The 27,973-nt window shown below is 41.1% G+C and overlaps 1 protein-coding gene across 2 annotated transcripts; it reads left to right on the top strand.

Moving 5' to 3' along the window:
* Positions 1-618: 618 nt before the first annotated feature.
* Positions 619-27,544, top strand: trim16 (tripartite motif containing 16). 2 transcript variants are annotated; one of them, XM_016991301.2, is made up of 8 exons: positions 619-1,006; positions 1,601-1,798; positions 8,936-9,570; positions 15,704-15,799; positions 19,737-19,970; positions 22,618-22,789; positions 22,878-22,973; positions 26,800-27,544. In XM_016991301.2, exons 3-8 carry the CDS (start codon positions 9,001-9,003, stop codon positions 27,468-27,470), a joined length of 1,839 nt encoding a protein of 612 aa, XP_016846790.1. In that variant the 5' UTR covers positions 619-1,006; positions 1,601-1,798; positions 8,936-9,000; the 3' UTR covers positions 27,471-27,544. The 2 variants fall into 2 exon arrangements, with proteins under 2 accessions (XP_016846790.1, XP_003217131.1); XM_003217083.4 differs by lacking the exon at positions 1,601-1,798.
* The last annotated feature ends 429 nt before the right edge of the window (positions 27,545-27,973 follow it).

A 27,973-nucleotide genomic window follows, 5' to 3' on the forward strand; every position in this document is an offset into this window, starting at 1 on the left:
CCTCTTCCGCGTGGAGCCCGCCCCGCTGCCCACCACCTTGGAGAAGATGGTGGGAGCCTCTGAGCTTCTCAAAGATGAGCAAGCAAGGTGCAGGGAGAAGAAAACTTCAATTAAAACTGTGTTGTTGAAGGCTTTCATGGCTGGGATCACAGGGTTCTGGAAAATGGCCATATTGCCCGGAAAACACACAACAACCCTTCCATAAAAACTTCCTTCGGAGCCTGCCTCCCTTGAGGCACCTTGCCACGGCCTCAGTTTCAAAAGTTGCTCAAAGGGCTCCTCTTCAGTTTGGCCTTCCCCTCTGCACCCCCTGGAGGGGCTCCTCCAAGCATGGTGTACAAAAGTCCCTTCCCTCCTTGCCAAGCCCCAGGGCCTGGATAATAGGGCCTCCCTATTATCCAACAGTTTTGGTTATCCGACATTGGGCCCGCCCCTTTATGTCGGATAATTAGAACTCTACTGTATATCTATTTCCAATTTTGTCTGGAAAATACTAGAGAATTGTAAGTCATAGAAACATAAGATCCTAGAGTTGAAAGACAACACAAGGGCTATCCAGTTCAACCCCTTGCCATATATATGGTATGGATAATAGCTTTCTCATTATGACATTGATTCGGAAAATGCAAATGTCCATCAGCCCTGCCCTTATAACTGTATTGCACCAGCCCCTGCCCACCCAAATATAATATTGATTACTATGTCAGGCTTTTGGTTGTTTGTTGAAATTGTTGTTTTATGTTGTTCTATGACGTTGTTTTAATTTTACTGTGCTATATTTTAACTATGTCTGATGGGGCTTGTCCCCTTGTAAGTCCCTTAGGTGAGATGGTGGCAGGATACAAAAATGAAGTTATTATATTATTATTATTATTAAATGTGGAAATTTCTCATTGAAATGAAATTTGAACAAAATTTTCCATCTTTAACTAGGCCTTATAAAACCATTGTGGCTGAACCAGATCATCATTCAAAGAAGAATACATTTTCAGGGCAAAGACTTTAGGTATGTTCTTTCTTCCTTTTTCTGACTGCTATGTCAGATCATGACCACCACCTGTCTTGGGCCTTTCATCGCCTTCCAGGTCCTCCAATGCAATCTACACTGCCTTGGAAATTGAGCTCACACTGGCTTGTTGATCCTTTTCTCCCTGGTTTGATGTTTGATATGAAGTCCGCCACATCTAATCATATCTCTGATATTTTTGACTTCCCCTCCACCCAACCAGGACCTCAGTGCACATAACCTAGCACCCTCCTCCTGCATTGGATTGCAATTGCTGTCATCCCTGGCCATCAACATGTCCACACAAGATTTGTTTACAGCAAAGGAGGACATCTTGAAAATACTTTATAGTTTCAAAACAGCAGTGATCACAAATTCTATCATACATTTCAACAGAGTGAGGAAATACATCAAGAATTTGGCACACATTAATGGATGGGAAGATTATTCACGTTGACAAATCTTTCAAAGCCATCTGATTGATTCGTTTCCCCTGTGCTTCCCCTTTGGCATATACAATTGATGACCAGAGCAGGCTTTGTCAGAGTCAATATATTTATTTGATTTATTCAATGTAGACTCTCTGTTTTCTAGTGAGAGTGACCCTTAAAATAAAAGTTAACCTAAGGCTAAAGAAACATCCTTTCTACACAATGGACATTTCTATGGTTTGCCTTCTGGATGGATTTGCTGGCATGACATAAGGCTTCTAGCATGCCAAAAATGCTTCCCATACCCCAAATATTCTTGTGGCTTCCTCATCATATGAATTGTCCAATGTGGTATACTATGGTAAGTAACTTTTTACATTAGCATTTATGTTATAAAGCATACTGTGTTTCCTTTGTGACTCTTATTTCTTTCTTAATCAGACAGAATTCAAATGTAAACTCTGCACTCACTCCTTTATTTAATCCCCAGAGAAGTGAAATGCTATTGAGCAGGTCTGATTATGTGTGGCACATCCAACGGAAAATTCTCCATGCTCTCTAATGAAATGTTTTCATTCTTCTTCCCAAGATTCATTGGGGGAAACCATGAGTGCACATTTGTTTTTATGTTATTTTTCAAGTCAGGTTGTATTATTGTTATGATTTCATTATGTTTGAAGCCTGTGGTTTATTATTATTTTTGGCTTCCATCCTTTTATGTTTAATTTTCCACTTTCAATGTCCCTGGTAAGGGGGGAAAGTTGGCTAGGAATTTCAGTGTAAATGAAAATAAATATAATTTGAGTATTAGGGCTTGGTATCTCATCAGTATAGATTGAGAAAAAGTTGGCTATTGTCCCTGAAATCTCATGCTCTAATAAATTTGTTGGGGTCTATGGTGCCCTAGAACTCTTGGTTTTTTTGTTGCAGCAGTGTAACTTGGCTATCACTTTAGAAATGTTATTCACATACCCAAAACCATTAAGACTCTTCTCCCCCCCCCCCCCCAATAGTCTTCCTTGAAAGGAAAAACAGGAGTGCTGAGTGCCTGTTTGTGATAGTGGCAGAGCAGCAGAGACATCAGTAAGCACTACTAGCTCTTAGAAGCCTGAAGTGTCAGCTGGAAGTGTGGCCATAAAAGGGAAAACAAGGGTCCTTCTACACTGCCATATAGTGCAGTTTGAAACAGCGTAACTCATATAATCCAGTTTATACTGGCCATATAATTCAGTTTCAAAGACAAAGCTAACCTGGAGTGAAGCACCAGACATTTTTCACTCAACAGGCAACTTGATACCAGAAGAGGAAGAATGGGTCAAAAGAAGTCAGATATAGAGCAACAGGAAGCATATAACTGGGAAAATGAGGCCCACAAACCTTTAGGTTTCCCAGATCATATTATCTCACATTCTGAGATTTTGGGATGAAATCCTGCTGAGGCCAAGGTATAGAGAGGCAGGCCCTATTGATATTACAAGGGTGCATGAAGCATCAGTCACAGTTATATAGAGTATACTATTCAAATATAAAACACCAAGGTATGTGCATACTTTCCAAGTCATTCCTCTCTCTCTAAGATTTTTCTTTGTCCTATCAACATAAGAAGAGGGTCCGGGTCCTGAGATCTGTGAACCCTAAACGTCATACAGGCATGTTTGACAGGAATGTGAAGGAGGCTCTTCTCAATGGCCGCTTTACACTTATCTATGCTAAAAAACACACACATAAAAAACCAAAACAAAAACCAAAACCAAAAACTGAACCACCACTGTCTGTCTTCATGACACATGGGGACTTATGAAAATTAGCCACATTCATCATGTTAGTATTGGAAACAACATAACCTATTGGAAATAATTGCACCCAGTCTCTGGGCACATATCCCTTTGGAAATAAATAGCAATCATAACCTTATTGAAAAGCATAAATGATGTCATATCCGTTTGGCAAATGTGAATTTCCATGAACATGTGGAGACCACCTTTTGAAAACCACTAGTCAAGAAAAGCATTACCTTGTTAGAAGTCAATTCTTTGAACAAGTGATATTTATAAGAATTCATGTAATGGCACACAGGTAATTCAGCTGTTAACCTGAAGAACCGTGTCTTTGAACTGCCAAGGACAAAGGCAAGTCACTATAAAAATATATTTGGTTAGCAGATGATGGTTGTTTCTTTGAAGTTGAAATTGCAGTTGTAATTGCCCAAAAGATATACATTCCCTTGAAACCTATTAGCTTAAAATATGCACTCAGAGATAAAAACAAAGCCTTATTTGAAAAATAACATATCTTGTTTACTCATAAACATATTGTATTAATTCACCATGCAGGCATATTTCTTTTTTTAAAAAAAAATCATATTTATTAAGATTTTTAATACAAATTACTATAAAAAGAAAGGGGGAAATCAGAGAGAGAAAGAAGAAGAAGAAAAAAAGAAGGGATGAAAGGGGGCAGCTTCAACGGGGAGAGGGGTAGGGTCGGGGGGGTAGGGAGTACTGGGACATATAAAGTTAAGAATTAGAGGAGAAGGGAAAGAGGGTTTGAGGGGGGGGGGGGGAATAAAAATGACTTCCGAGTCCTGTCCGACGAGTGTATTCCACTTTTCCATGTCTCTTGCATAATGTCTCCATTTGGTTCTTCGGGATCCTTCAATTTGTTTTCTTCTCCGGATTGGTGTGGGTGGCCTCTTTTCTTTTATATTGCTAATATGAATCAGCATAAACGCAATTACAATGTTACTATTCCTTTTTAAAAAATAAATAAATTGCACTTTGATCGTATATATTAATTTCCCCATCTCTTAACTAATTATATATATATTTATCTACCAATTGCCAATTAGTTTCTTTTCTTTGCTTTCCATGATATTTGGCTAATAAATATGTTAATCTATCCATATTTTTAATTTCTGATATTTTAATTAGCCACTCTGCCTTTGAGGGTATTTCTTTTTGTCTCCAATATCTAGAGTAAACAATCCTTGCTGCCGTTGTTAAATAAGTCACCATCTTTTCCTCATTTGAGCCTGCCTGCATTTTGGAAATTCCTAATAGGTACAGTTCTGGTAGTCTAGTAAACTTAATTTCTAACATTGCCTGGATGGTTTCATGAATCATCGACCAGAATTCCTTTGCTTTTTTGCACTTCCACCAAATGTGGTAGTACGTTCCTTCCTCCTTTCCACACTTCCAGCATTTGCTATTTGTTTTTTTATTAATTAATCCGAGCTTTTTGGGGGTTATATGCCACCTATAAAATAGCTTCATCCAATTTTCTTTTAGATCTGAAGCATATGTCAATTTTAATTTTCTGTATATTTCTGCATATTTCTGCATATTTCTGCATATTTCTGCATATTTCTTATTAAAGTTCAGTTATAAATAACATTTAGTTCTCCCTCTGTTGAGTACATACAGTATCATTTTAAATCAACAGTCCATAGTCTTTAGGTATAGTTGTATTCACTGAAGTCCATAGGTTGTACTTCTCTAATGAAAGTCCAAACAGCAACATGAATCCAACTCCACTGATGTCTGATGCAGATTTAACACATTGAAGTCCATAATCAAACACTGAATATAAAATGGAGTCCTGAGTCTGAACATGCTCAGTACAATCACATGTGTATAACCCCTTCTGCACCAAAGAGGTCAGTCAAACTAGCAAATCAACATATACAGTAGAGTCTCTCTTATCCAACATAAATGGGCCGGCAGAACGTTGGATAAGCGAATATGTTGGATAATAAGGAGAGATGAAGGAGAAGCCTATTAAACATCAAATTAGGTTATGATTTTACAAATTAAGCACCAAAACATCATGTTATACAACAAATTTGACAGAAAAAGTAGTTCAATATGCAGTAATGCTACGTAGTAATTACTGTATTTATGAATTTAGCACCAAAAAATCACAATATATTGAAAACATTGACTATAAAAATGCGTTGGATAATCCAGAACGTTGGATAAGCAAATGTTGGATAAGTGAGACTCTACTGTATATAGAATACAGGTTAGCAAATATATACATTAATAAATAAATAGTGAAAGGCTTGGGAGGTTGCTTTTTACAACAGTTATGAAGTCAAGATAAATTATTCTAATCAAGTGGGTGGTGTCCAGTCATAATAGTGGATAAAACATTATACCAGTCAAAATGCTGTTATTTTCCATCTTTGCTAATGTTTCCATTCAATTTCCCATCCATCATTTCTGATTATGATTTATCCTATTAGGCATGATGTATCTCTGCATGAAAACCATAAACATTGATAGTGTACAATTGCTTTGCACTGCACTTTAATGGTTATAAAACAAGAAAACCTGGGATTAATGTGCTTTTCTCTTTATAAACAGGATTCAAATTTCTGAAAGCTTTGATGCATTTGTGGGATTTATATGATCCCCTGGAAAGTTTCCTTGGTTTGTTTTGCTTTATGTGACTTAACTCTTTTTCTTTTTATTAGCAAAGCAAAATGCAAATTTCCCGCATTTTGCAATGGAGCAGAACAGTGCACTTAATTCTAGGACCGTTTCCAGATGATGATAAAATCCAGATTTTACTCTGAGTTCTAAAGCAAAGCAGCCAGAATCTGTGATATTACATCCCCACATAGTGCTAGTATTCATTTTGCCAGAGCTGTTGGAGCTGTTGTTAGGAACTTGCCGCCTAAAGTAATACTTTTGCTCTCACCTCATTCCTCTATCCCAACCCCTCCCTTTCAAATCATAATAAATTTATACTCATATAACTATTTTGTTAAGTGAAAAGGGGCGCTTCAAAGAGCAGCATGGTGGAACCTCGACTTAACAGTGTCTCAGCTTAAGAGCATTTCAGTTAAGAGCCGTTGTTTGACCCGGATTTTGCTTTGATGTAAGAGCAGTATTTTGAGTTAAGCACTAATGCCAGAGGGAGTACAAGATTTTAGGGCTTCAAGGGAACAGTCTCCATGCCTCGTGCTCTTGTCCGCTTTGGGAGATTGCTGTCTGCTTTGCCCTTGTCTGATTTGGTGGGAGATTGATGTCTGCTTTGTTCTTGTCCACTTTGAGGAACTTTGGGTTAGTTGATTTTGTGTGGTTTTTATTCCTGGTATGTTTGGCTTCACGAAGAGAGAGAGGGAGTGAGGCTGGAATGAGTACAGTATGAAGAAAATGATGCTTCTGCCTTTTCACTTTGTACTTTGTGCTTCTTTGCCACAAATTTGTGCTTCTACCATTTTAAAGTTGATATTTTTATTGTTCCATGTGAATGTGCATTTATACATTATTTATTATTTTCAAAATATATTTTTATTTAAAAATATGTAATAAAAATTGGGGGGTGAGTGGGTTCAAGAGGCCTGAGTGGATTCATAGCATTTCAATGGGAAATTGGCTTTGAGGTAAGAGCATTTGAGTTAAGAGCTCACTCTTAAGTCAAGGTATCACTGTGTATATGCCCCTTGTTGAAGTTCTCCTTTTCATTTTACAAAATAGTTGTTCGAGCTTCTAATGGCTGGGTCAGGATATTTTACCACTTGAGAGAAAGAAGAAAATAGCAGCCATCTGTATTCCATATACTGAATGTGCTGGGATCCTCAGCACCTGAGGGCAACAGGTTAGCTTAGGTTAGAGATAGGACAAAGTGCAAAGGGTATCCCAAAGCCATTTTGTGAGAACTATCAATGGATCCTGGTGTCCTGGGTGCTTTTTGTTTAAAGCATCTTTAGTCAATGAGGGACATATTATGTTAGATGATCCCTCTGTCCTTCATCAAAAGCAATGGTCAGGCCATCCGTCCTGACTGGGAGGTTGTTGTTTCTCTTGCTACTTGTAGGACTGCTACTTGCTCTTCTATCATCGGCTGCTCAGGCAGTTGCTTCACAGTAGAACCAGCCTTGCAACCCCTTACTTGAATTGCAATAAGCTTGACAAGACACCATAATTAATGTACAGTAGAATCTCACTTATCCAACATTTGCTTATCCAATGTTCTGGATTATCCAATGCAATTTGCCCTGATCCACAGCTGTTTCTCTAGGCAGCAAGGATTGAACTTTTTATGGATTTAATTTGCAACAATGTTGCTACTGTAAATTCATTTCATGCGGTTCTATCTTTGTTTGTAGTTAATTTGTTAGTAGCCAATGTTTTTGTAGTCAATGTTTTCAATATATTGCAGTGTTTTGGTGCTAAATTCATAAATACAGTAATTACTACATAACGTTACTGTGTTTTGGACTGCTTTTTCTGTCTATTTGTTGTAAAACATTATGTTTTTGGTGCTTAATTTGTAAAATCATAATGTAATTTGACATTTAATAGGCTTTTCCTTAATCCCTCCTTATTATCCAACATTTTCACTTATCCAACGTTCTGCCGGCCCGTTTATGTAAGTGAGACTCTACTGTATATCATTTTAAAACACTATTTATGTTTTATTAAATGTTCATTTGTTTTTATACCTTTGTTCTTGATGTTTTGTGTTTTTGCTGTATTTTCACATGTTGGAAGCTGCTTTGGGTCCCTTTGTGGGAGAAAAGCAGGATATAAATAAAGATGATGATGATGATGATGATGATTGCATGGCAGAAGAGAAGCCAGTAATTTTAAGGGCAAAGAACAAGGAGCAATGGATTCAAATTATAGATAAAAAGATCCCACCCAAATATTAGGAAAAAATTTCCCATATACGGATGCCTTGGAATATGTTGGAGACTCCTTCCCTGGAATATTTTAAGCAGAGGCTGGATAGTCATTTGTCAGAAGTGCTTTGTTTGTGTGTTCTTGCATGGTGGGGGTTTGGACTGGATATCCCTTGTGGTTTCTTCCAACTCTATGATTCTGTGGTTCTATTTCTGGGGAAATGCATGTGGAAAAAAAATTATCTGATGGACAGTTCCACATTTATTATAGTAAGTGTGAGCAATACATATGGATGAACATTAACATAGGGTCCCAGCTCCTGTTCTAAATCCTTCTGAGGCCCTTTTCACACTGCCCCTTTATCCCAGGATCGGATCCCAGATTATCTGATTATTCCAGATTATCTGGTAGTGGAGACACATATAATCCAGTTTAAAGCAGTTAATCTGGGATTAGATCCTGGGATGTAGGACAGAGTAGAAGGGGCCTGAGTGACATTTGAGTTCCACAAAAGCAAGGCTTGGTCTGTGAACATTGCCAAAGGTTTTAGTAAAGGAAGGAGTAAGAGGTCCAGGCAGTTGTTGAGCAGTGAACCTGTTTCTTAAAGTTTAATGAAAACAGGTTTTAATCTTCCCCACCTTTTAAAAACATGGGAGGTAAGGTGCCTGTGAGCTGGCACTTCTCTGCAGCTCTCTTGCTGTGAAAGAGGCCAGGCATATTGTTTGCTTAGTTCACTGACTCACAGACTGCATAAATTTCAGTCATGCTTCTGGAAGCCGGAAGGAAGGAAGGAGTTAATATCCTGAGGCAGCCACCTAGTCAGGAGTGTTCAGGTGTGATTGTTCTTTTATTTCTTGACTGTGCAGGTATAATGCAAACACCTTGGAAAGCAGCAGTTAGAGGAGTGCCTTTGTTCAGGAGAGATTAGAAAATGGCTGATCCGGAATCAAGTCATCGTGAAGAAGTCTGTGAAGAGTTGGCGCTGAAGGAACCCATCGCTGTGGTGAATGAACCACCCCTCCATAAAGAAGATTGTGAAAGTGTGGGACTGAAGAATGTCAGGGAAAATGTGTCAGAATCTGAAAGAAAAGACAGCTGCAGCAATGGTGACGAGCTGGGAGGTGATCTGACTAAAAATGAAACCAAGGGGGAGCTACCGGATCCCATGGGCTCAAGCAGAGAAGGGGATGCAGTGGAGGAAGAAGAGATTCTTTGTGACTTCTGCTTGGTTGAAAAGGTACCGGCAGTGAAATCCTGTTTGACCTGCATGGTAAATTATTGCCAGGACCACTTGCGGCCTCACTTGGAGAATGTCAAACTCCAGACACACAAGCTTATGGACCCACGAAAAGATATTGACATAGAGAGCTGTGAAGCCCACAGGGCACATCTCAGTTGGTTCTGCCATGCTGACCTTACTTGTGTCTGCGAGGAGTGCCTTGCTGATGGACACCAGGAGCACAAAGTAGATACTTGTGAGGTGGCCAGGAAAGAAAAGGAGGTAAATTGTGGATTTCTGTTTATTGTTATGTGCTGGGATGTGTGTGTTTTGGGTGGGAGTGCTTGAAAATACAAGGCTGAACAGTTTTGTCTTTCACTTACAGCCTTAGAGGTGGGTGGGGTTTATCTGCATGCCAGAGGGAGATCGAACAACCCCTGTTAGATGGATCCATGGAGTACAGTCTTAACATGTTCACTAGGGAGTAGCCCCACTGAAGGGAGCTGGGCCTCCTTCTGAGTAAACTTGCATAAGGTTAAGATATCAGTGTGGGATACCTGGAGTTTTATGATTGTGTAACTGGAGTACTCTGAAGCTCAGACCATCCTTGTAAAAAGGATTGATTGCTTTATACAAGGGACATCTGGAGGAACAGAACTGCAGTTGTCTTGGTTTCTGCTAAAGAACATGGCTGGATTGCCAAATGTTATCTACAGACATGCCAACCTTGGCTGTGTTGCAAAAGACCAAGGCAGCTATGTAGCTGCTGACGGAATATTCAGAAACTGATATACCATAAATCAACTTTTGGCATAGAAATCTTGGCTTCATGTCACATGGAGATCTATGCATGTATTTCTGGCAGTCACATAACCAGTTGAATCCTTAGTAGTATAGACAATACAATGCAAACATGTTGCTCCTGGAAGGTTATGGAATTAGAAGAGCTAATGATTTTCACTGTAGGCTTAGTTCTCAAAGTTCTATGGATGGCCACAAAGTTTAATAGTTACAAAAGTGGATCAATTAAATTCACTGGTGAGGAGGGCTATCAAATCTTCTAGTACGAGTTTGCTATTTCTCTCCCCATCTCTCTCTCCTTCTTCCCCTCTGCTGCATGACATCAGTTTCAAGATAATGTGTTATAGAGAGCATGCTGTATTTGTGTCATGTTGGATGGCTTCCCATAGAAACCAGGATGGCCATTGTGTGAATAAAATGATGGTCTCTACATTTAGATCCAAGACAAGTGTTTCAATATGGTTTCTGAGATGCCACACAAGCTTGCTGAACAGAGATCTGCTCTAGCTGACAAATATGTATATTTACTCTGTTTGGCACACTATCTCCAGTGTATTGGAACCACTTATCTGTGACTTACTCTTTTCACATCAGACCCACCAAAATCACATCAGACCCACCTAAATCCTATCAAAAGACTGACATTTTTGAAGTGTTGTAGCTGAGAAAAATCTCTTGTCGAAGGCTTTCATGGCCGGGATCAGAGGGTTGTTGTATGTTTTCCGGGCTGTATGGCCATGTTCCAGAAGTATTCTCTCCTGACATTTCGCCCACATCTATGGCAGGCATCCTCAGAGGTTGTGAGGTGAGGTGAGATTTTCCTGCTTCTTGCAGGGGGTTGGACTGGATGGCCCATGAGGTCTCTTCCAATTCTATGATTCTATGATTCTACATGGCCATACAGCCCAGAAAACATACAACAATCCTAAGAAAAATCTTTTGGAGTTTCCACAGAGAGGGAGAGAAAGCGAACAATATTAGTTACATTAATAAATGCATATTCATCGTTCACTTTTTCATATATATTTATTTGTATTCATTTCACATTTATATCCTTCTTTATATCCTATCTGAGATGGAGGCTGAGGTCATGGGAGTTGCTCATGAATCAACCATTGAGCCTCATGTTGAAACAAGATTTCTCCAGTCATACTCCTAACTTTCGATATCTATATCACCTTTGCACATACCTACCAAAATATTTGAAAAGTTCTGAGGTTGGACACTGCTGAAGGGATTGAGAAGGGAAAGACATATCCTTTAGAACAGTAGTTCTCAACTTGTGGGTCCCTAGGTGTTTTGGCCTACAACTCCCAGAAATCCCAGTCAGTTTACCAGCTGTTAGGATTTCTGGGAGTTGAAGGCAAAAACATCTGGCGAGCCACAGGTTGAGAACCACTGTTTTAGGGAATCAATTCAATTCAATTCAAAGTCATGGGATGAAACCAAACAAACAAAATTCAATGGCATTTATATATTTATTTATTGCATTTATATACCTCTGTTCTTCTAGAGCAGGGGTCCCCAAACTAAGGCCCGGGGGCCGGATGCGGCCCTCCAAGGTCATTTACCTGGCCCCCGCCCTCAGTTTTATAATATAATATTTTTATATCAGTTTTAATAATATAATATATTGTATATACATATAATATTGATAATAATCTTATGTTATACAATATAATACTAATAGTAATACCATATAATAATATTAATTATATGTTATATATTACATATTATATAATAGTATAGTGGTATAGTTCAATATGGTAATATATAATGCTAATATTGTGTTATGCTAATAATATAATATATTGTATGTACATACAGCTGCTCTGAGAAGGGTGGGATATAAATGTAGTAAATAAACGCAGTAAATAAATAATTAATTTTAGACTTAGGCTCGGCCAAAGTCTGACATGACTTGAAGGCACACAACAACAACAATCCTAATTAACTTGACTATCGTATTGGCCAGTAGCAGGCCCACACTTTCTATTGAAATCCTAATAGGTTTATGTTGGTTAAAGTTGTTTTCATTTTTAAATATTGTATTGTTCTTTCGTTGTTGTTGTTGTTGTTGTTGTTGCACTACAAATAAGACATGTGCAGTATGCATAGGAATTTGTTTGTATTTTTTTTTCCAAATGATAATTCGGCCCCTCAACAGTCTGAAGGATTGTGGACCGGCCCTCTGCTTAAAAAGTTTGGGGACCCCTGTTCTAGAGCATCAAAAACAATGTTAAAAATTCACAATAAAAAATCAAAACAATTAAAATCACAAGACATATTGCCTTTTCCCCAACCAGAAAATTAAGCCTCATGAGGCAATTAAGAACAAGATAGGCTTTAACTTCCTCTTTTGTGCCTTTCCATTCCATTTCAATAAGTCCTGTCATATCCTATCTCTAGCAAAGAAATGAATGTTATTTAAAAGAGTGCACATCCACAACTGCCAGTGCTAAAAGTGTACCGTTGGATATTTCATTGAGATGTTTGGATAAGCCCAAACAACTGCATTTTTGAGAATTTCTAATACCTTGCAAATGCAGAGTTAAAACGTGAGCTGTCATAAATGATCACCTCAGAGATCTATCTGTTTCATTGGAAAATGTTTAAGTTCCGATTCAGTTTTGAATAATGATCTTCTTGTGGATAATCTTTTCCATATCTCTTATTTCCATGCTGAGACTTTCCAACCCTGAGGCTGTTATTGAGGCGGGAGGTTAAACAACCCCAGGAAATGCTATATATGGGCAGAGATGGCGACGGCTAGCGAGCCGGGTGCATAAGCTCACAGAAACACGTGATTTCCCAGAAATCACGTGTTTCTGAAGAAATGAAAGCTAAGAATAGGCAAACTGCTTGTGCGCACGCAGGCGCCCTGAGTGATTGTGAACACGACACGGAAAGAGTGCGCCCGGGCCGCTGGTCGGCGCTGATTGGATGCAATTCGAGCCGCGTCACAACTCTAAGCCAATGAATTTGCTTGTGGGCGGGCATAACCCGAACCCTGTAATCTGTATAAATATTTACTCAGCCCACCGCTGGGGGTTCTCCCTTGGAAAAGAACCGTGTTGTGCGAGGGGGAACCCCAGCGGCCGCTTGCCAATAAACTGTTTTTCTTGGAAAGACTCCAGTTGTCCATCTTCAATTCCTCCCAACGCGCTCGCATGGACCGTAGCACAAAGGTTCCGCTACATTATAATATGAAAATAATTCCAGAAATGGCAATGAATCATAGTTTAGGTGGAGTAGACGCATTCCTATCCATTATGACAACTGATGTGGTGTGAACTCCTTGCCTTTGCTGTCCATCCTCCCCTTCTCCAGGGCATGAGAACTATTAGAATTTCATTCTAATGAAACACACAGGAATTTATGTTAGATTCATCATTGCTGTTTCCCAACTCCAATTATTCCATGCTGCCTTTTAGTACTAGGTGAGGAATTGTTCAGAGGGATGAAACTGAAATCCTTTGTGGTGTGTGTGTGTTTAATTTGAATTCTCTCTGGTTTATAGAACTGTTACCTCAAGAGACAAGGCACACAGATCTGTGGTCTAGCAGTTACAATATGGGACTGAGACTGGTACACTTATTTTTTTGGGCGATGTCTACTAGAATTCCTTAGCTAGTATGACCACTCTAGGTGTTATGTTTTAACATAAATATTTGCAAAGGGGCTAGAGAAGGTGCCCCCCATGCTTAAATTTTAATGTGTGCTCTACTACATACTTCTACATGCTTTTTGTGCCAGCCAGATTGCAGTATGCAGTACCCCTTCTAACCTAGCTTGCTCCCCTAAGTAAAGATAATATCCCATAATCTAAGATCAAATACCCAGTCTAATTTTCTCCTGTGTATGGAGTGGTGGGTGGGGAAGGATAAGAGGAACCTGTCCTTCATCAACGGGATGACTTGAGCTGAAGAATGAAAATTCACTATTTTAGAACCTCCACTTTTTTCATTGTAATTTTTTCCAGTTGGAAAGACAGCCATAAAAAAGAAGTCTAAGACTGGATCTATACTGCCCTATATCCCAGAATCTGATCCCAGGTTATCTGATTATCCCAGAATATCCCTATGCGTGTTCTAGAGCACTGTCTCCACAGCCAAGGAAGTAGGATGGTTGTCCCTCCCTTCTGCACTCTGATTTTCCCCAGGAGAAGAAAGAAAATCTATTTACTGCATACAGCAGGTAGATTTTCTTTCTTTTCCTGGGGAAAACTTGGGGTACTGGGAGGGTGGAAACCGAGCCCATGCCCAGCACAGTTGGGCTATCAGACCGGTGTCCTGCCACCAAGCATCTAAGGACACCCCTGTGTGTCCATGAAACAGTCTGGAACCAGCATTTTTCATGTGCCTGTGTAGAATGAACTTGAAACCTCTGAGGCAAGGTATTCATTGAATCAGAATGTCCAACATCAAAAATGAATGCATTATTTTTGCTGCCTGAATGTGACACTTATACAGCTCACATGAATCTAAACTATTCAGTCAAATTAACACATTCAAATCAATGTACATGTATAAACCGATTTCATTTTCTTCTCATCCCTCTGTAGAAACAAATCTCTTATTTATTGTTTCATGCATTTATTAAAATATTAAAAACTCAGCTTTCCATGTAAAAGATCTCCCCCTCTCCATGGCTATCCTTTATTCATTTGTCCATGATGGACTTTGATGCTGCCATATGGTTTGCAACAAATCATAAAATACAAAACCCCAAACAATAATACATCGATTAAAAACTAAAAAGAGCAAATGAAAAATATTCTAATAGTGAGGTGTAGGAAATAATAAAACGTTAACAATATACCAGAGTTGGTGGAATTAAAACATTTTTATCATGAGGGGAAGCCAAAAGGGAAATTGCTGACTGGGATTTTTGGGGGAGGGAGTTGCATAAACTAGTTTACTGATTGCAAACCAAATAATTTCAAGCTAGTGGCATGTGGAGCAAAGCTCCAATGGTGCCTGCAGTGAATAGATAGGTTAATGTAGAGAAAAGCCAGATGTATACACTATTCCTAGAAACCAAGCTCCAGAACAATTCTGGAGTTATTAGGCTCTAGATAACATTATGACTGTTGTCTGCAGAATATTTTTGAATATTTTACAAAGGATGCCCCATGCAAAATGCACTGTGATAATCTAATCTATACAGGCCAAAACTTGCATTTGAATCTGTTTTGTTCAGGAAAAGACACAGGAGGCATATAAATCCATATAGTTCAAAAACACTCCTCCTTACAGATGTTGTCTGATAATCAATGAATAAGATTAGGTTAGGCATATCTCCAAATTGGGAATCTTCTTCATCAAGGGAAATGCAACTCTCTCCAAAACACCTTAACATGGATCAGTTTTCCAAATAAACACCATGTCTGTTTTATCTTAATTAACAACTACGACTGGAGAATATAGCTAGTGTAGACCCATAAAGTGCAGTTTGAATGGCATATATGATGGTGTAGATCCAGCCATAGGAAGAAATTAGGCCCTTATAGCCTAAAATTCATGCCTGAATGGTCATAAAAAAGGCAATTTCATTCATGATTTGAAAAACGTTGCATTGGCTTGTCAATAACTCTTTCTTTGTCTATCCACAGAATGAACTTCTTCAGCTCCAAGCAGAATATGACTGGAAACTAAAATCAGCTGAAAATGCAATAATTAAACTGCAAAAAAATTCAGAATCCATAGTGGTAAGTATTATATTGCCCCATTTGGTGCTTATATTTTGGTGGTTGTAATGTCCAGTTAGGTATATTATGTGTATATTTAAAAAGAGATTCCCTGAAGTTATTTCTTTGTGTGATTTTTACGGGCCCACATTTTTTCTTTAGACTTCAGTAGGTTGCAGTGTCCCCGAAAATTTGGACTGGAGTGGGCTCCAGGTTTGAGGAATCCTTGTACAAACTAACCTCTGGTTCCATCCCCTTTAAGTGGATCTTCCCCCACTTTCCTTGGCAGCAGCAGCAGCAGAAAGAAAGTTCAAGGATGCAGAGGAGTTGGGATTTTTTTTTTGCAATGATGCAGAATGTTCAACATAGTGCTGTTCCCAAAGTTTTATAGTTACTCATAGAGTAATAGCTATTACCCACACATACCTCTTCACACGGGGCTAATTTTCAGCAACATGCGACGATTTAGCCCCGGTCACCCGTTGAACTCGTTGGCTCCCATCACATGACACTGGTGTGATGGGAGCTGGCAGGCTTGGTGGGTGCACTCATGCTTCTCCCATCTGATTGCCCTCGGCTGGAGCCAGGCAATGCAAGATGGGGGGCACTGGGTTCACACACCCATCTATGAAGTGCAACACCTCCGATGACCATCTGATGAAGTAATTTAAGTAGTCCTGTGGGAGAGAGTGATGGCAATGGGATTTTTAAAAGTTCAAAATCACTGGGTTTTGTGAGTACTGAATAAATAAGATTCCTTACTTTTTTCTTGAGGCCTAGAGAAATGCTTCCTCATTGATAGATGATACAATTCAAGCTTTTTTTCATCCTTTTTGTTTTTTTGCATGCTTAAACAAAAGATGGGATATAAATAAAGTTAATAGTAACAATAACAATAATAACATCAACAACAAAGATGATGACGGAGTGACATTTATTGTCTTCTCCAAATACTTTAGACCGAAACCAAATAGTAAGGCCCTGTGTTTTTCTGTGGCACACTACCCATGTGAAAGTTTATAAAGAGACTAAAAAAATCCTCTGTTTATATAATTATATAGCTTTAATTATATAATTAAGGTAAGGAGAAATACCATTCTCAAAAGTATGACTAATGTGATGGAACAACATGGAATAAGAGATATTAATGGTCTTACAGGCCCAGCAATATGGCATAGATGTGTGTTCCTGTCTAGGAACTGGGCTATCCAGGAGGTCTCCTCAACTAAAGCAAAACAATTCTGTCCAAAGCAGACTACAAACCTATGCCTAAATCCGTGTTCCTCTTAACTAATAGCACTTCATATCTCATCTAGATTAAGTCACATTACTTGCAAGGTCCAACATGTTAGAAAATAATGAGTAGAATGACAACTTCATCCATGCAGAGGTTTTATTGAAGAAACAGCTTAACAATAGCATCCAGCAAATAAGCCTCTGAGTCAGATTTCTGCATAGCAGATACATTGTCATAGGGTTGGTCATTAAAATAACAGTAGAGTGATGAATACAATTATTTGCTATCTTCTGGAAATTAAATAACACAGTCCTTCTGCTAGCCTTATAATATCACAAGCATGTTACACTGCTGTTTCTGCTGGGCTGGATTTTGCCTACTTTTATGGGAACCACTAGAACCACTAATCTAAAACATCCCTGCATTTGATTTGTAGTGTTCTGTGATGAGTTTTTCCATACCTTCCAACATTTCATAGATGAAAACTGGGACAGGTGTAGCCAAGCGCATCAGAGAGTGGTCAGGACAGCAAATGCTATTGATGAGGAAGAACACGCATCTAGGAGAGTCTGCAGTTTACTTTTGCCTGAACCCAAGACAAGATTCTTGTCCTTTCCCCCCACTATTTTTACACTTTAAATTCAGTTTGGAGCAACTTAAGCAAGCTATGGACAAACTGCAGGTATGCATGTAGAGTTGAAAGTAAAGAGAAAAACTGGGTTATTTTAAAAGCAGCTGGGAAAGTGGGATGATAGCAGATTAATCAGAGTTGTCTCTTCAAAATCAAGACTATAAGAGGCTATGGTTTTTTTTGCTTAAGTAAGGACCGTCCTGTCTTCTGGTTTATTAGCTATGGCACACTCCATATCAAATATTATTTGACAATTATTGACAGACTAGTCTACTTAGACATTGATGTGCTCTTTATTTTCAATGAAGAGGGTGTTAGCAATATTTCATTGTACCTTTTTTCACTTACCGGTATGTATTTTTAAAAATAATCTATAAACATTAAATGATAAACATATAGTTGTAGGTAGGAGCCCCGGTGGCAAAGTGTGTTAAAGCACTGAGCTGCTGAAGTTGCAGACCGAAAGGTCGCAGGTTCAAATCCCCGGAGCGGAGTGAGCGCCCGCTGTTAGCTTCAGCTTCTGCCAACCTAGCAGTTCGAAAACATGCAAATGTAAGTAGATCAATAGGTACCACTCCGGCAGGAAGATAACAGCACTCCATGCAGTCATGCCGGCCACATGACCTTGGAGGTGTCTATGGACAACGCCGGCTCTTCAGCTTAGAAATGGAGATGAGCACCAACCCCCAGAGTCAGACATGACTGGACTTAATGTCAGGGGAAACCTTTACCTTTTTTATAGTTGTCTCCTGGCAACCAATATTTTTAATCCTAGTTCACCAATGTTGGTAGGCATAGGAATCTTGTAGCACCTTAGAGACTAATGGAGATAATGAAATGGCAGCATAAGCTTTCATAGACTAAGGACTTCATCACATGAGATCCCCAATCTGAGCAATAGCGCGGGGGGGGGGGATTTGCTATGGATCGTGGTAAATTCGGTTTGGGGCATGGGGAACCTTTTGCCCCACGCCCCTCACCTTATTCCATGAGGGGAAATGTCACTGCCCGGCTTCCTCCCATTGTTTTCAATGTTTTCAAGCCTCCCATGTTGCCAGCGCTGCCTCCTGAGACAATTTCACCTTTCTTCAAGGACAGACTCCTGTTGAAAATAGAGCAACATCATGTGATGGGATTCAGCAGACTCCGTGCTTAAAGAAAAGTGCAAGCATAGTAGGATGGGCATTTTTGCCTGTCTACTTCTCAGATCCATGGAGTAAAAATATTATGGACAGACCTTTATAGATTGACTATGTCTGCAAAAGGTGCTGTCATGGTGGTGAGATGATACGTTCAGTTATAACAATCACTGAGGGACAAAAACAGGAGAGTTTTTGCCTGAAGTCAATGAGAGAATAACCCTATGAATGGAAGAGGAAAGTACTGAATTGTAGTGTTCTGCTAGCTGCAACCAGAAAGGGGATGTAATAAATTGGCCAAGGGGGCCCTCATGAGGTATGGGATGATAACTGGTGCTTCGTTGTTGCTCAGTCATTTAGTCGTCTCCGACTCTTCGTGACCTCATAGACCAGTCCACGCCAAAGCTCCCTGTTCCTTCAAAGTCAACTCAGTCACTTCAAGGATACCGTCCATCTATCTTGCCCTTGGTTGGCCTCTCTTCCTTTTTCCTTCCATTTTCCCCAGCATCGTGATCTTTTCCAAGCTTTCCTGTCTCCTCATGATGTGTAATTGGTGTTATAATATGTGAAATTTGTCAGGAAATTATTGTCTCTGTTCAACCCACTGATGATGGGCTGGAGTGTGTGGATATTTTTCAATTTTACTGTTTGTCCTTCCATTCTTTCTACCAATTATTTATTTGAATTCTAAATTAGTTACCTTAGCTTGTTGTGGCTTTTTTTGCTTGGTGATGGAAAGAAGGTTTTGTGTGAGTTATTAATATTGGTGTTGGGTACTATTTAGCTTGACAGAAGAAAGAAAGTACTCTTCGGTATTCTGCCTCTGGCAGCAAAATACTTTTACTACCTCTTTTCCCCTAAAAATTATGTTTTCCAATGTTGATTATAAGTTCCTATGGGGAAATTATTTGGGAATTATTATGGATACACTGGATATTTTTATTCCTGCAGAGTTCAGTTTCTGAAGTGAAAACCTTGGTGGAGGAGAAGTTTGAGGAGCTACTGCAAGCTGTCAAGAAGACTCACTCTGTCGTTTTAGCATTCCTCGAGGAGAAGGAGCGCACTGCAGTTAATCATGCAAATGGAATAAAGATTCACCTTGAGAACAAGCGAGGGACAATGGAGGAATGTAAGAATAGGTTAGAGAAGATGGCCACACACACCAATGACATCATCTTCCTAAAGGTATCTTCCTAGATTAAAAGGCATAAATGGCCAGCTAGTACAATTTAGATAATCTGGGATACTTAGATAATCTGGGATCAGATCCTGGGATATAGGGCAGTGTATATCCAGCCTTAGACTGCCTTTTCAATTGGGAAAAATTACAATAAAAATGGAGGTTCTAAATAGTGAGTTAAATCCAACTTTTTTCATGACAGGAGCGACTTGAGACTGCAAGTTGCTTCTAGTGTGAGAGAGTTGGCTGTCTGCAAGGATGTTGCTCAGGGGATGCCCAGGTGTTTTGATGTTTTACCATCATTGTGGGTGGCTCCTCTCATGTCCCCGCACAAAGCTGGAACTGACAGAGGGAGCTCATCTGCGCTTTCCCCGGGTTGGATTCGAACTGGCAACCTTCAAGTCAGCAACCCAACCTTCAGGTCAGCAGTCTGCCAGCACAAGGGTTTAAATCCAATGATTGCGTCTCAATGCATTTCTTTGTATGAACATGTTCTCCTCCTGTGAGAACTCTTCCAGTTTCTTTGTACTATTCTATTCGATAGAAGTGGCTGCCACAGAGCAAAACAAATTCTTAATTATCTTTATATTTATGTCATGTTTATTATGATCAGGGAGTGGAACTTAAGTGATATTCTATCCCAAATAACTCAGCTGAACATGGGGTATATTTATATTATATACATTTAGCAAAAGTGATACTGAACAGTATTGGACCAACTCTAGCTTCTGCAAACTTTATTTGTCCCCGTGAGTTAGTGCTGAAGTGTTTATATGAAGAACTATTCCTAGATGCATTTCTGAAGTTAGCTGCTCATTGACCTGTATGTTGGAGGGAACTGCTGGCGCTGCTCAGCATGAGTCACCTTTTGGCAATCCTAAGTGTGCGACTCCAGCTGAGGAGCTGCGCAACAGGCCCCAAAACATCTCTTAAGCTAGGGGCCCAAATCAATAGAAGAGCCATCTTACCATGGACTACAATAAGGATCTGGGTTTAGAGCTGCCCCAACACCTGGGGGTATGTTTGCATGTGGTAATTTGTTTTCTCATTTTGAGGGATGGATAATTTCACATGCCAAACAGATCTAGGCTTGATCACTTTAAATGTTTTCTAATGTCATAGTAAATAATATATAAAATGGCAACACACAAGCAAGATAAAGGAAATTTGTAGAACCACATTGACTTAACCAATGTGCTCATTCAGCCAGTACTAGGGAACCTGTAGGCCTCCAGATGTTGGTGATTTACTATTCCTGTGATCTCTTTCCACTAGTGACAATTCAGGGAAAGTGGAGATCAACAACCCCTAGGTCAAAGATCCTTCAGCTCCAATGCAGCTACGACCAAAAGGGAGATAGTTACAAGACAGTGTGAGGCTGCATGAGACTGAACTTGGTTACCTCTGGGTAAGGCCACCTTAACATGGCCTTGTTCTAGGTTAACCTAAGTTGGGGTAAAGCCCAAATTCTGACTGTCCTCTCAAATTAGAGGCAAACTGTCTTGACCGCCACCCCATGTTCTTTGGCTCAGGCAGGTGGGGGACACAGGGTGGCAGTCACATGTTATTCCCCCCTCCTGTGTTGTGATGGTCCCCAGGTATGGCACACCACCTACTTACTTCTTGGCACTCTGGTTTATGTCAGTTAAAGGGCCACCACGCCAAGGTTGATGGGGGTGGGAGAGGGGGTGAGAAAAACCCTGTAGCAGTTGATCAAAGGTGTCAAACAGTGTTCACTTTGGCCAGGCAATAGGAACTCCCTTCTGCCTTCAAAGTGCTTAAGGGAATCCCAAAGAGGAAACAAAGCAGACCTGATTTGGCATCCTGGATGCCAGATCAGGTGTGCATTTGCTATCTGTGTATAAAAAACCTAAGAGGCTACGAGCCGTCGCTTCTGTTGTTTTATGGTCCATTCCTCATCCTAAAAGAGACTTAGGTAGAAAGAAGTGTTATCTGAGGATTCAGACTAAGACAATATTATCTCAGGATGGTGATTACTGAATTTGAGTGAAAATTAATTAAAAGTATAATACTTATCCGGGCTGTGGCGCAGGGGGCCGGGCTGTGGCGCAGCTGTTGAGCAGCTGCCTTAAATCACTCTGACCATGAGGTCATGAGTTCGAGGCTAGCCCGTGGTGGGGTGAGCACCCGTCAATTAAAAATTAAAAATAGCCCCTGCTCGTTGCTGACCTAGCAACCCGAAAGATAGTTGCATCTATCAAGTAGGAGATAAGGTACCACTTATAAAGTGGGGAGGCAAGATTAACTAATTTACGACCTGGAATGAGGAAGTGCCGTCAGTGTGGATGATGAAGCAGCTGCTCCCCCCTGTGGCCAGAATCGAACATCCCCTCAGAAGAAGGTTAACTTGCCTCTGCGTGTGTCTCTCAGTCTCTGTATGATGTGTTTATGGGCATTGAATGTTTGCCCTATGTGTGTTATAATGTGATCCGCCCTGAGTCCCCTTCGGGGTGAGAAGGGCGGAATATAAATACTGTAAATAAATAAATAAATAAATAAATAAATAAATAAATAATCCTCTCTCTCTTCCACCATCTTTCCCCCTTCCAACTTTCCCTCTGTGTACCTACTTATTACCAAGAATATTGCGTATTGAAAAGAGATATTTATGAGAGTATTCATTATTAATAGGAATACTGTGAATTCAAGAAGAGTGCAGGAGATGACACGCTACCCAGTGTTTATATTGGTCTAAAGGACAAATTATCAGGAATCCGAAGGGTGGTCTCAGAATCCACAGAACACATTTTACAGTCACTGCAAACTTCCTATAAGGACAAGTTACAGGAATTTGCCAAAGATGGTGGGTATTCATTCCAAAAATTACTTACCCTTTAGTTTCTAAAATAAAATTGGTCGTGATAATTTCCTTCCTTCCTTTTTATTTGCAGAGGATGCTGGGATAAAAACAATGGTGTCTGCAATTGTTTCATCCAAGCACCGCTTATCAGCCCCAGAACCTGAAACTAGGAGTGACTTCCTCAAGTGTAAGTAATTGGCTAATTTTTGTGACAACTCTCATAAGCACATCCCTTGTTAGGCAACCTAGTGAGCTTATGAATAAGGAATATTTTTTCCATTTGTAATATGAATTCAATGAGGTATTACTGTTTGAATGCTGCTATGGGGGTTAGTATATTTCTCTTGTTGATACCAAGAGGGGAAATAAATACAGAAAGCCTCTATTCTAATGAACTGTTGATATTATATCAAACATACACATGAAACATTGCATTGCCTGTACAGCAATCCATCCCTTTTACTGTTTTAGTACAGTAAAGGAGCAAATCACTAGCTACCCCATAGATTTTCAATTAATGGATAATGTTATTCTCTCCTAGCTCCAATACTGCTCCCAACCGAACCCCGCCAGAAAATGTTAAAGTTCTTTTTTAAAAAAATCCCTATTTTCACAAGAAAAACAAAATGCATGAAATCACCAAAATTTACTGGTATAAAAAGAAATGCTTGAATTCTTTCAGATGGCTCTTCTACACAAGCCAAAAAGCAAGCATAATCTGTCATATCAAACATCAGATCAGGCCTGCATGGAGTCCCTACAGGAACACCCTTAGCCACCTAGGAGGTAATAATAATAATAATAATAATAATAATAATAATAATAATAATAATAATAATAATAACAACTTTATTTTTATACCCCGCCCCATCTCCCCGAAGGGACTCGAGGCGGCTTACATGGGGCCTAGCTCGATAAGACGATCAATATCAATAGCATGACTATAAAACAATTATACCAGTAAAATATCAATAGCAAGAAAACAATAGTTAAAATCAGCAAAAAGCATACAAAAACATACAATATTAAAACAGGAGACTAATTCATAAAACCCAGAACAGAGTGTGCCTGTAGAAATGGACAATAAAGTGCAAAATAGCATTGGCAACATCTCAGAAAAGGGGGCTATTATAAAATGGGCAGATGGATCAGTCCAACATCTAATTAGGTGTCAAAGGCCTTCTGGAAGAGCCAAGTTTTCAAACTCCTACGAAAGGAGAGGAGGGTAGGGGCCTGCCTGATTTCTCTAGGGAGAGAGTTCCAAAGCCGGGGGGTCACGACGGAGAAGGCCCTCTCTCTCGTCCCCACCAACCGCGACTGCGAGGGTGGTGGGAGCGAGAGAAGGGCCTCCCCCGACGAGTGGAGAGAACGTGCGGGTTCGTAGGGGGAGATGCGGTCTCTAAGGTAGGCGGGTCCCAAACCGTTTAGGGCTTTGTAGGTGATAACCTGCATCTTGAATTGGGCCCGGAAAGTAAACGGCAGCCAGTGGAGCTCCTTAAACAGAGGCGTTGAACGCGCCCTGTAATTCGCTCCAGTTAGAAGCCTGGCTGCCAATTGCTGTACTAGTTGTAATTTCCGGGCCATCTTCAAAGGCAGCCCCACGTAGAGCGGGAGGTAACTAAGGCATGGACCACCATGGTCATATCAGACTTCTCAAGGGATGGTTGCAGCTGGCACACAAGTTTTAATTGTGCAAAGGCCCTCCTGGCCACGGCCGACACCTGAGCCTCAAGCATCAGCCTCGAATCCAGGAGGACCCCCAAGCTGCGGACCTGCGCCTTCAGGGGGAGTGCAACCCCGTCAAGCACAGGTTGCCACCCAATACCCCGATCAGACATACCACTGACCTGGAGGACCTCTGTCTTGTCAGGATTAAGTCTCAGTTTATTCACCCTTATCCAGGCCAACACAGCGGCCAGACACTGGTCCAGAATCCGAGGGGCTTCCTTGGATTTAGGTGGAAAAGAGTAGTAGAGTTGGGTGTCATCCGCGTAGAGATGGCACCGTACTCCAAAACTCCGGATGACCTCTCCCAGCGGTTTCATGTAGATGTTGAAAAGCATGGGGGACAAAATAGAACCTTGCGGGACCCCACAGGTCAATGGCCAGGGGTCCGAGCAGGTGTCCCCCAGCTTCACCAACTGGGAACGACCCTCCAGAAAGGACTGGAGCCACTGGAGTGCAGTACCCCCAAGGCCCATCCCAGAGAGCCCCCCCAGAAGGATACCATGGTCGATGGTATCGAAAGCCGCTGAGATGTCCAAGAGAACCAGCAGGGTCACACTCCCCCTGTCCAGCTCCCTGCGGAGGTCATCCAGCAAGGTGACCAAAGCCATCTTGGTACTGAACCCAGGCCTGAACACATACTGTGATTGGTCCAGAAAATCCGTATCTTCCAAGAATCCCTGGAGCTGAAAGGCAACCACCCGCTCCAAGACCTTGCCCAAGAATGGTAGGTTAGAGATTGGCCTGTAGTTACAAGGATTGGTCGGATCTAATGAGGCCTTCTTCAAAATAGGCCTTACCACAGCTTGTTTTAGGCTGGATGGAAATTTGCCCTGCCCCAAAGAGGCATTAATTATTGCCACAAACCAATCAACTAACCCACCACTGGCCTGTTTTAAAAGCCAAGATGGGCAGGGATCACGGGCACAGGTAGTCGCCCTCACCGCTCCAAGAATCTTGTCCACATCATCAGGTTGCACAAACTGAAACGAATCCCACAAGATCAAACAGACAGATGCCTCGGTTACCTCAGCTGGCAATGCTTCAAGACTGGCGTCCAAGTCAGAACGAATCTGAGCAACTTTGTCTGCAAAATGGTGAGCGAACCCGCTACACCGAGTTGCCGAGGAGTCAGGTGCCCCCCCCACCCTGAGAAGGTTGGAGGAGCTCCCCTACAACTCGGAACAACTCTGAAGATCTATTTGTTGCAGACGCGATGCGGGTAGTCGTGAAGACCTTCCTGGCTGCCCGCAATGCCGCGGAATAAGCCCTGATAGCGGCTTTAGACCGTGCTCGGTCAGAAACGTCACGAGTTCTCCGCCAGCGACACTCTAGTCTCCTTCTCCCATGTTTCATCTCCGCCAGCTCCCCGGTGAACCAGGGAGCCGGGGCAACTCCACGCAGTGAGAGGGGACATTCGGGAGCGATCATGTCAATAGCCCTGGACAACTCGGTATTGTAACGAGCGACCAAGGCATCAACAGGATCGTCAGCCTCCATGGCAGACAGAACCCCAAGAGACGTCAGGAATCCCTCAGGATCCATAAATCTCCTGGGGCAGACCATCTTAATGGGCCCACCACCCCTGCAGAGGTTTGAGGACACGGTGAGTCCTAACTTGATCAGGTAGGAGAGAGTCCCTACTACCCAGCCATGCTAACCACAATTCGGTGCCTTTGGGCAGTCACCCTTGATGTTTTCCCACTCCATGTTGCAGTAGTCCCTAGCCATGACACATCACCTACCTTGTTCCTGGCACTTTGCCTGATGTCAGGCAGAGTATTGGGAACAAGATAGGTGTTGTGTTGCAGCTGGGAACCACTTTGACATGTGGGATTGTGGAGACTGGAATCCCATGTACCTGAGCTGCCCAAGCCTGAGGAACGCAGGATGGCTGTCAAGACAGTTGTAGCCAGTTATGGTTGGGAACTGACCTAACTGTCTTGACTATTGGAGGAAAGCCCGAATCCTGGGTCAGAACTTGGACTTTCCCCTGACTTAGGTTACCCTGGGACAAGACTGTGTTAAGGTCGCCTTGCCCAGGTTAGCGTGGATCAGCCTGTGTGGCATTTAGTATGGAAATTCCCTTAGTCCCAATCAGTGTCAGTCTATTCAGTCAAAAGTATTTACTTATGTGCTGATTCGCTATTCAATGGGACTACATCTGTTGAAATTAATAGGACTCAAGTTGGACCTTCTGGGTGCAAAATGAAATTTAGCAGAGAGTTCTATTCTTCCACTTACTTACATATATGCCTAAATGAATATCTATAAATCTACCTTTGCAGATACTTGCCCACTGACGTTTGATCCAATTACGGCTCATCGCTATTTGAGGCTCTTGGACGACAACCACAAAGTCACCAACACAACACCATGGGAGCACCCGTACCCTGATCACCTAGAAAGATTTGAGCACTGGCGCCAAGTGCTCTCAGACAAAAGCTTATATATTGGGCGCTACTACTTTGAGGTGGAGATCTTTGGGGCTGGCATTTACATTGGTATGACCAACAAGAGCATAGACCGAAAAGGTTCAGAAAGCAATAGCTGCATCTCTGGGAATAACTTCTCCTGGTGCATCAAGTGGAATGGCAAGGAGTTCTCAGCTTGGCACAGTGATATGGAGACACCCTTGAAAAGCCAGGAGTTTAGTAGGATAGGAATCTACCTGGATTACCCCAGGGGTACCCTGTCCTTTTATGGAATTATTTCTGAAACCATGACACTGTTACATAAATTTGAGTGCAATTTTACCGAACCTCTGTACCCAGCCTTCTGGCTATCAAAAAAGGAAAACATGATGCGGATAGTTAAGCTGCGGGAAGAGGCGGAGCGGAGTCCAGCCCCTCCTAACTCTGGAGAAGTTCCTTCAGCCAGTACAGCTCTGGCAACAGGGAGTGAAGCAATGGCAAGTATAAAGATGAATGACTTGGGTGTGAATCCAGTGAATGGGTGATTTAATCATGGGCAGTTGCCTACCTTTTAATGTGCCACTTGTATGTCATTAAATAAATAGATCTTTATATATACTTGAACGTTTCGGTTGCTTACTAGTTTTTAGATATCTAATCACATTTAAACTGAGAAGCAAAGTTATAAATGTCTGGTGCTTCCTTCTGTTTAAATTGGTGGTATTGAGAAGATTTTACTTATCTTTACTATTAGCGTCCTTCTGGAAGAAATGTGCTGGAGGTTTGTGTGTGTATGTTTTTTAAAAAGCTGTACTAACTTTCCAATTCAGGAAAGAGAGACTGAACTTGTGGAGACCAATGTCTATCCTATCTTGGTTGGCTCTTAGATCCTAGTTCAGGCATGGGCAAACTTTCTAAATTGTGGGCTGCAGGGCAGGCTGGAGCAGGGTGGACAGGCAGGGAGGAAGTAAGGGGGCTCTCCCCAAGTCCCCTCCATGCCCTTTCCTCCCCTTCCTCTTCTCCTTTGGAGACAGAAAGTGAAGGAAAG

The sequence above is a fragment of the Anolis carolinensis genome, chromosome 2 (assembly GCF_035594765.1).
Source record: "Anolis carolinensis isolate JA03-04 chromosome 2, rAnoCar3.1.pri, whole genome shotgun sequence".
Classification (NCBI taxonomy): domain Eukaryota; kingdom Metazoa; phylum Chordata; class Lepidosauria; order Squamata; family Dactyloidae; genus Anolis; species Anolis carolinensis.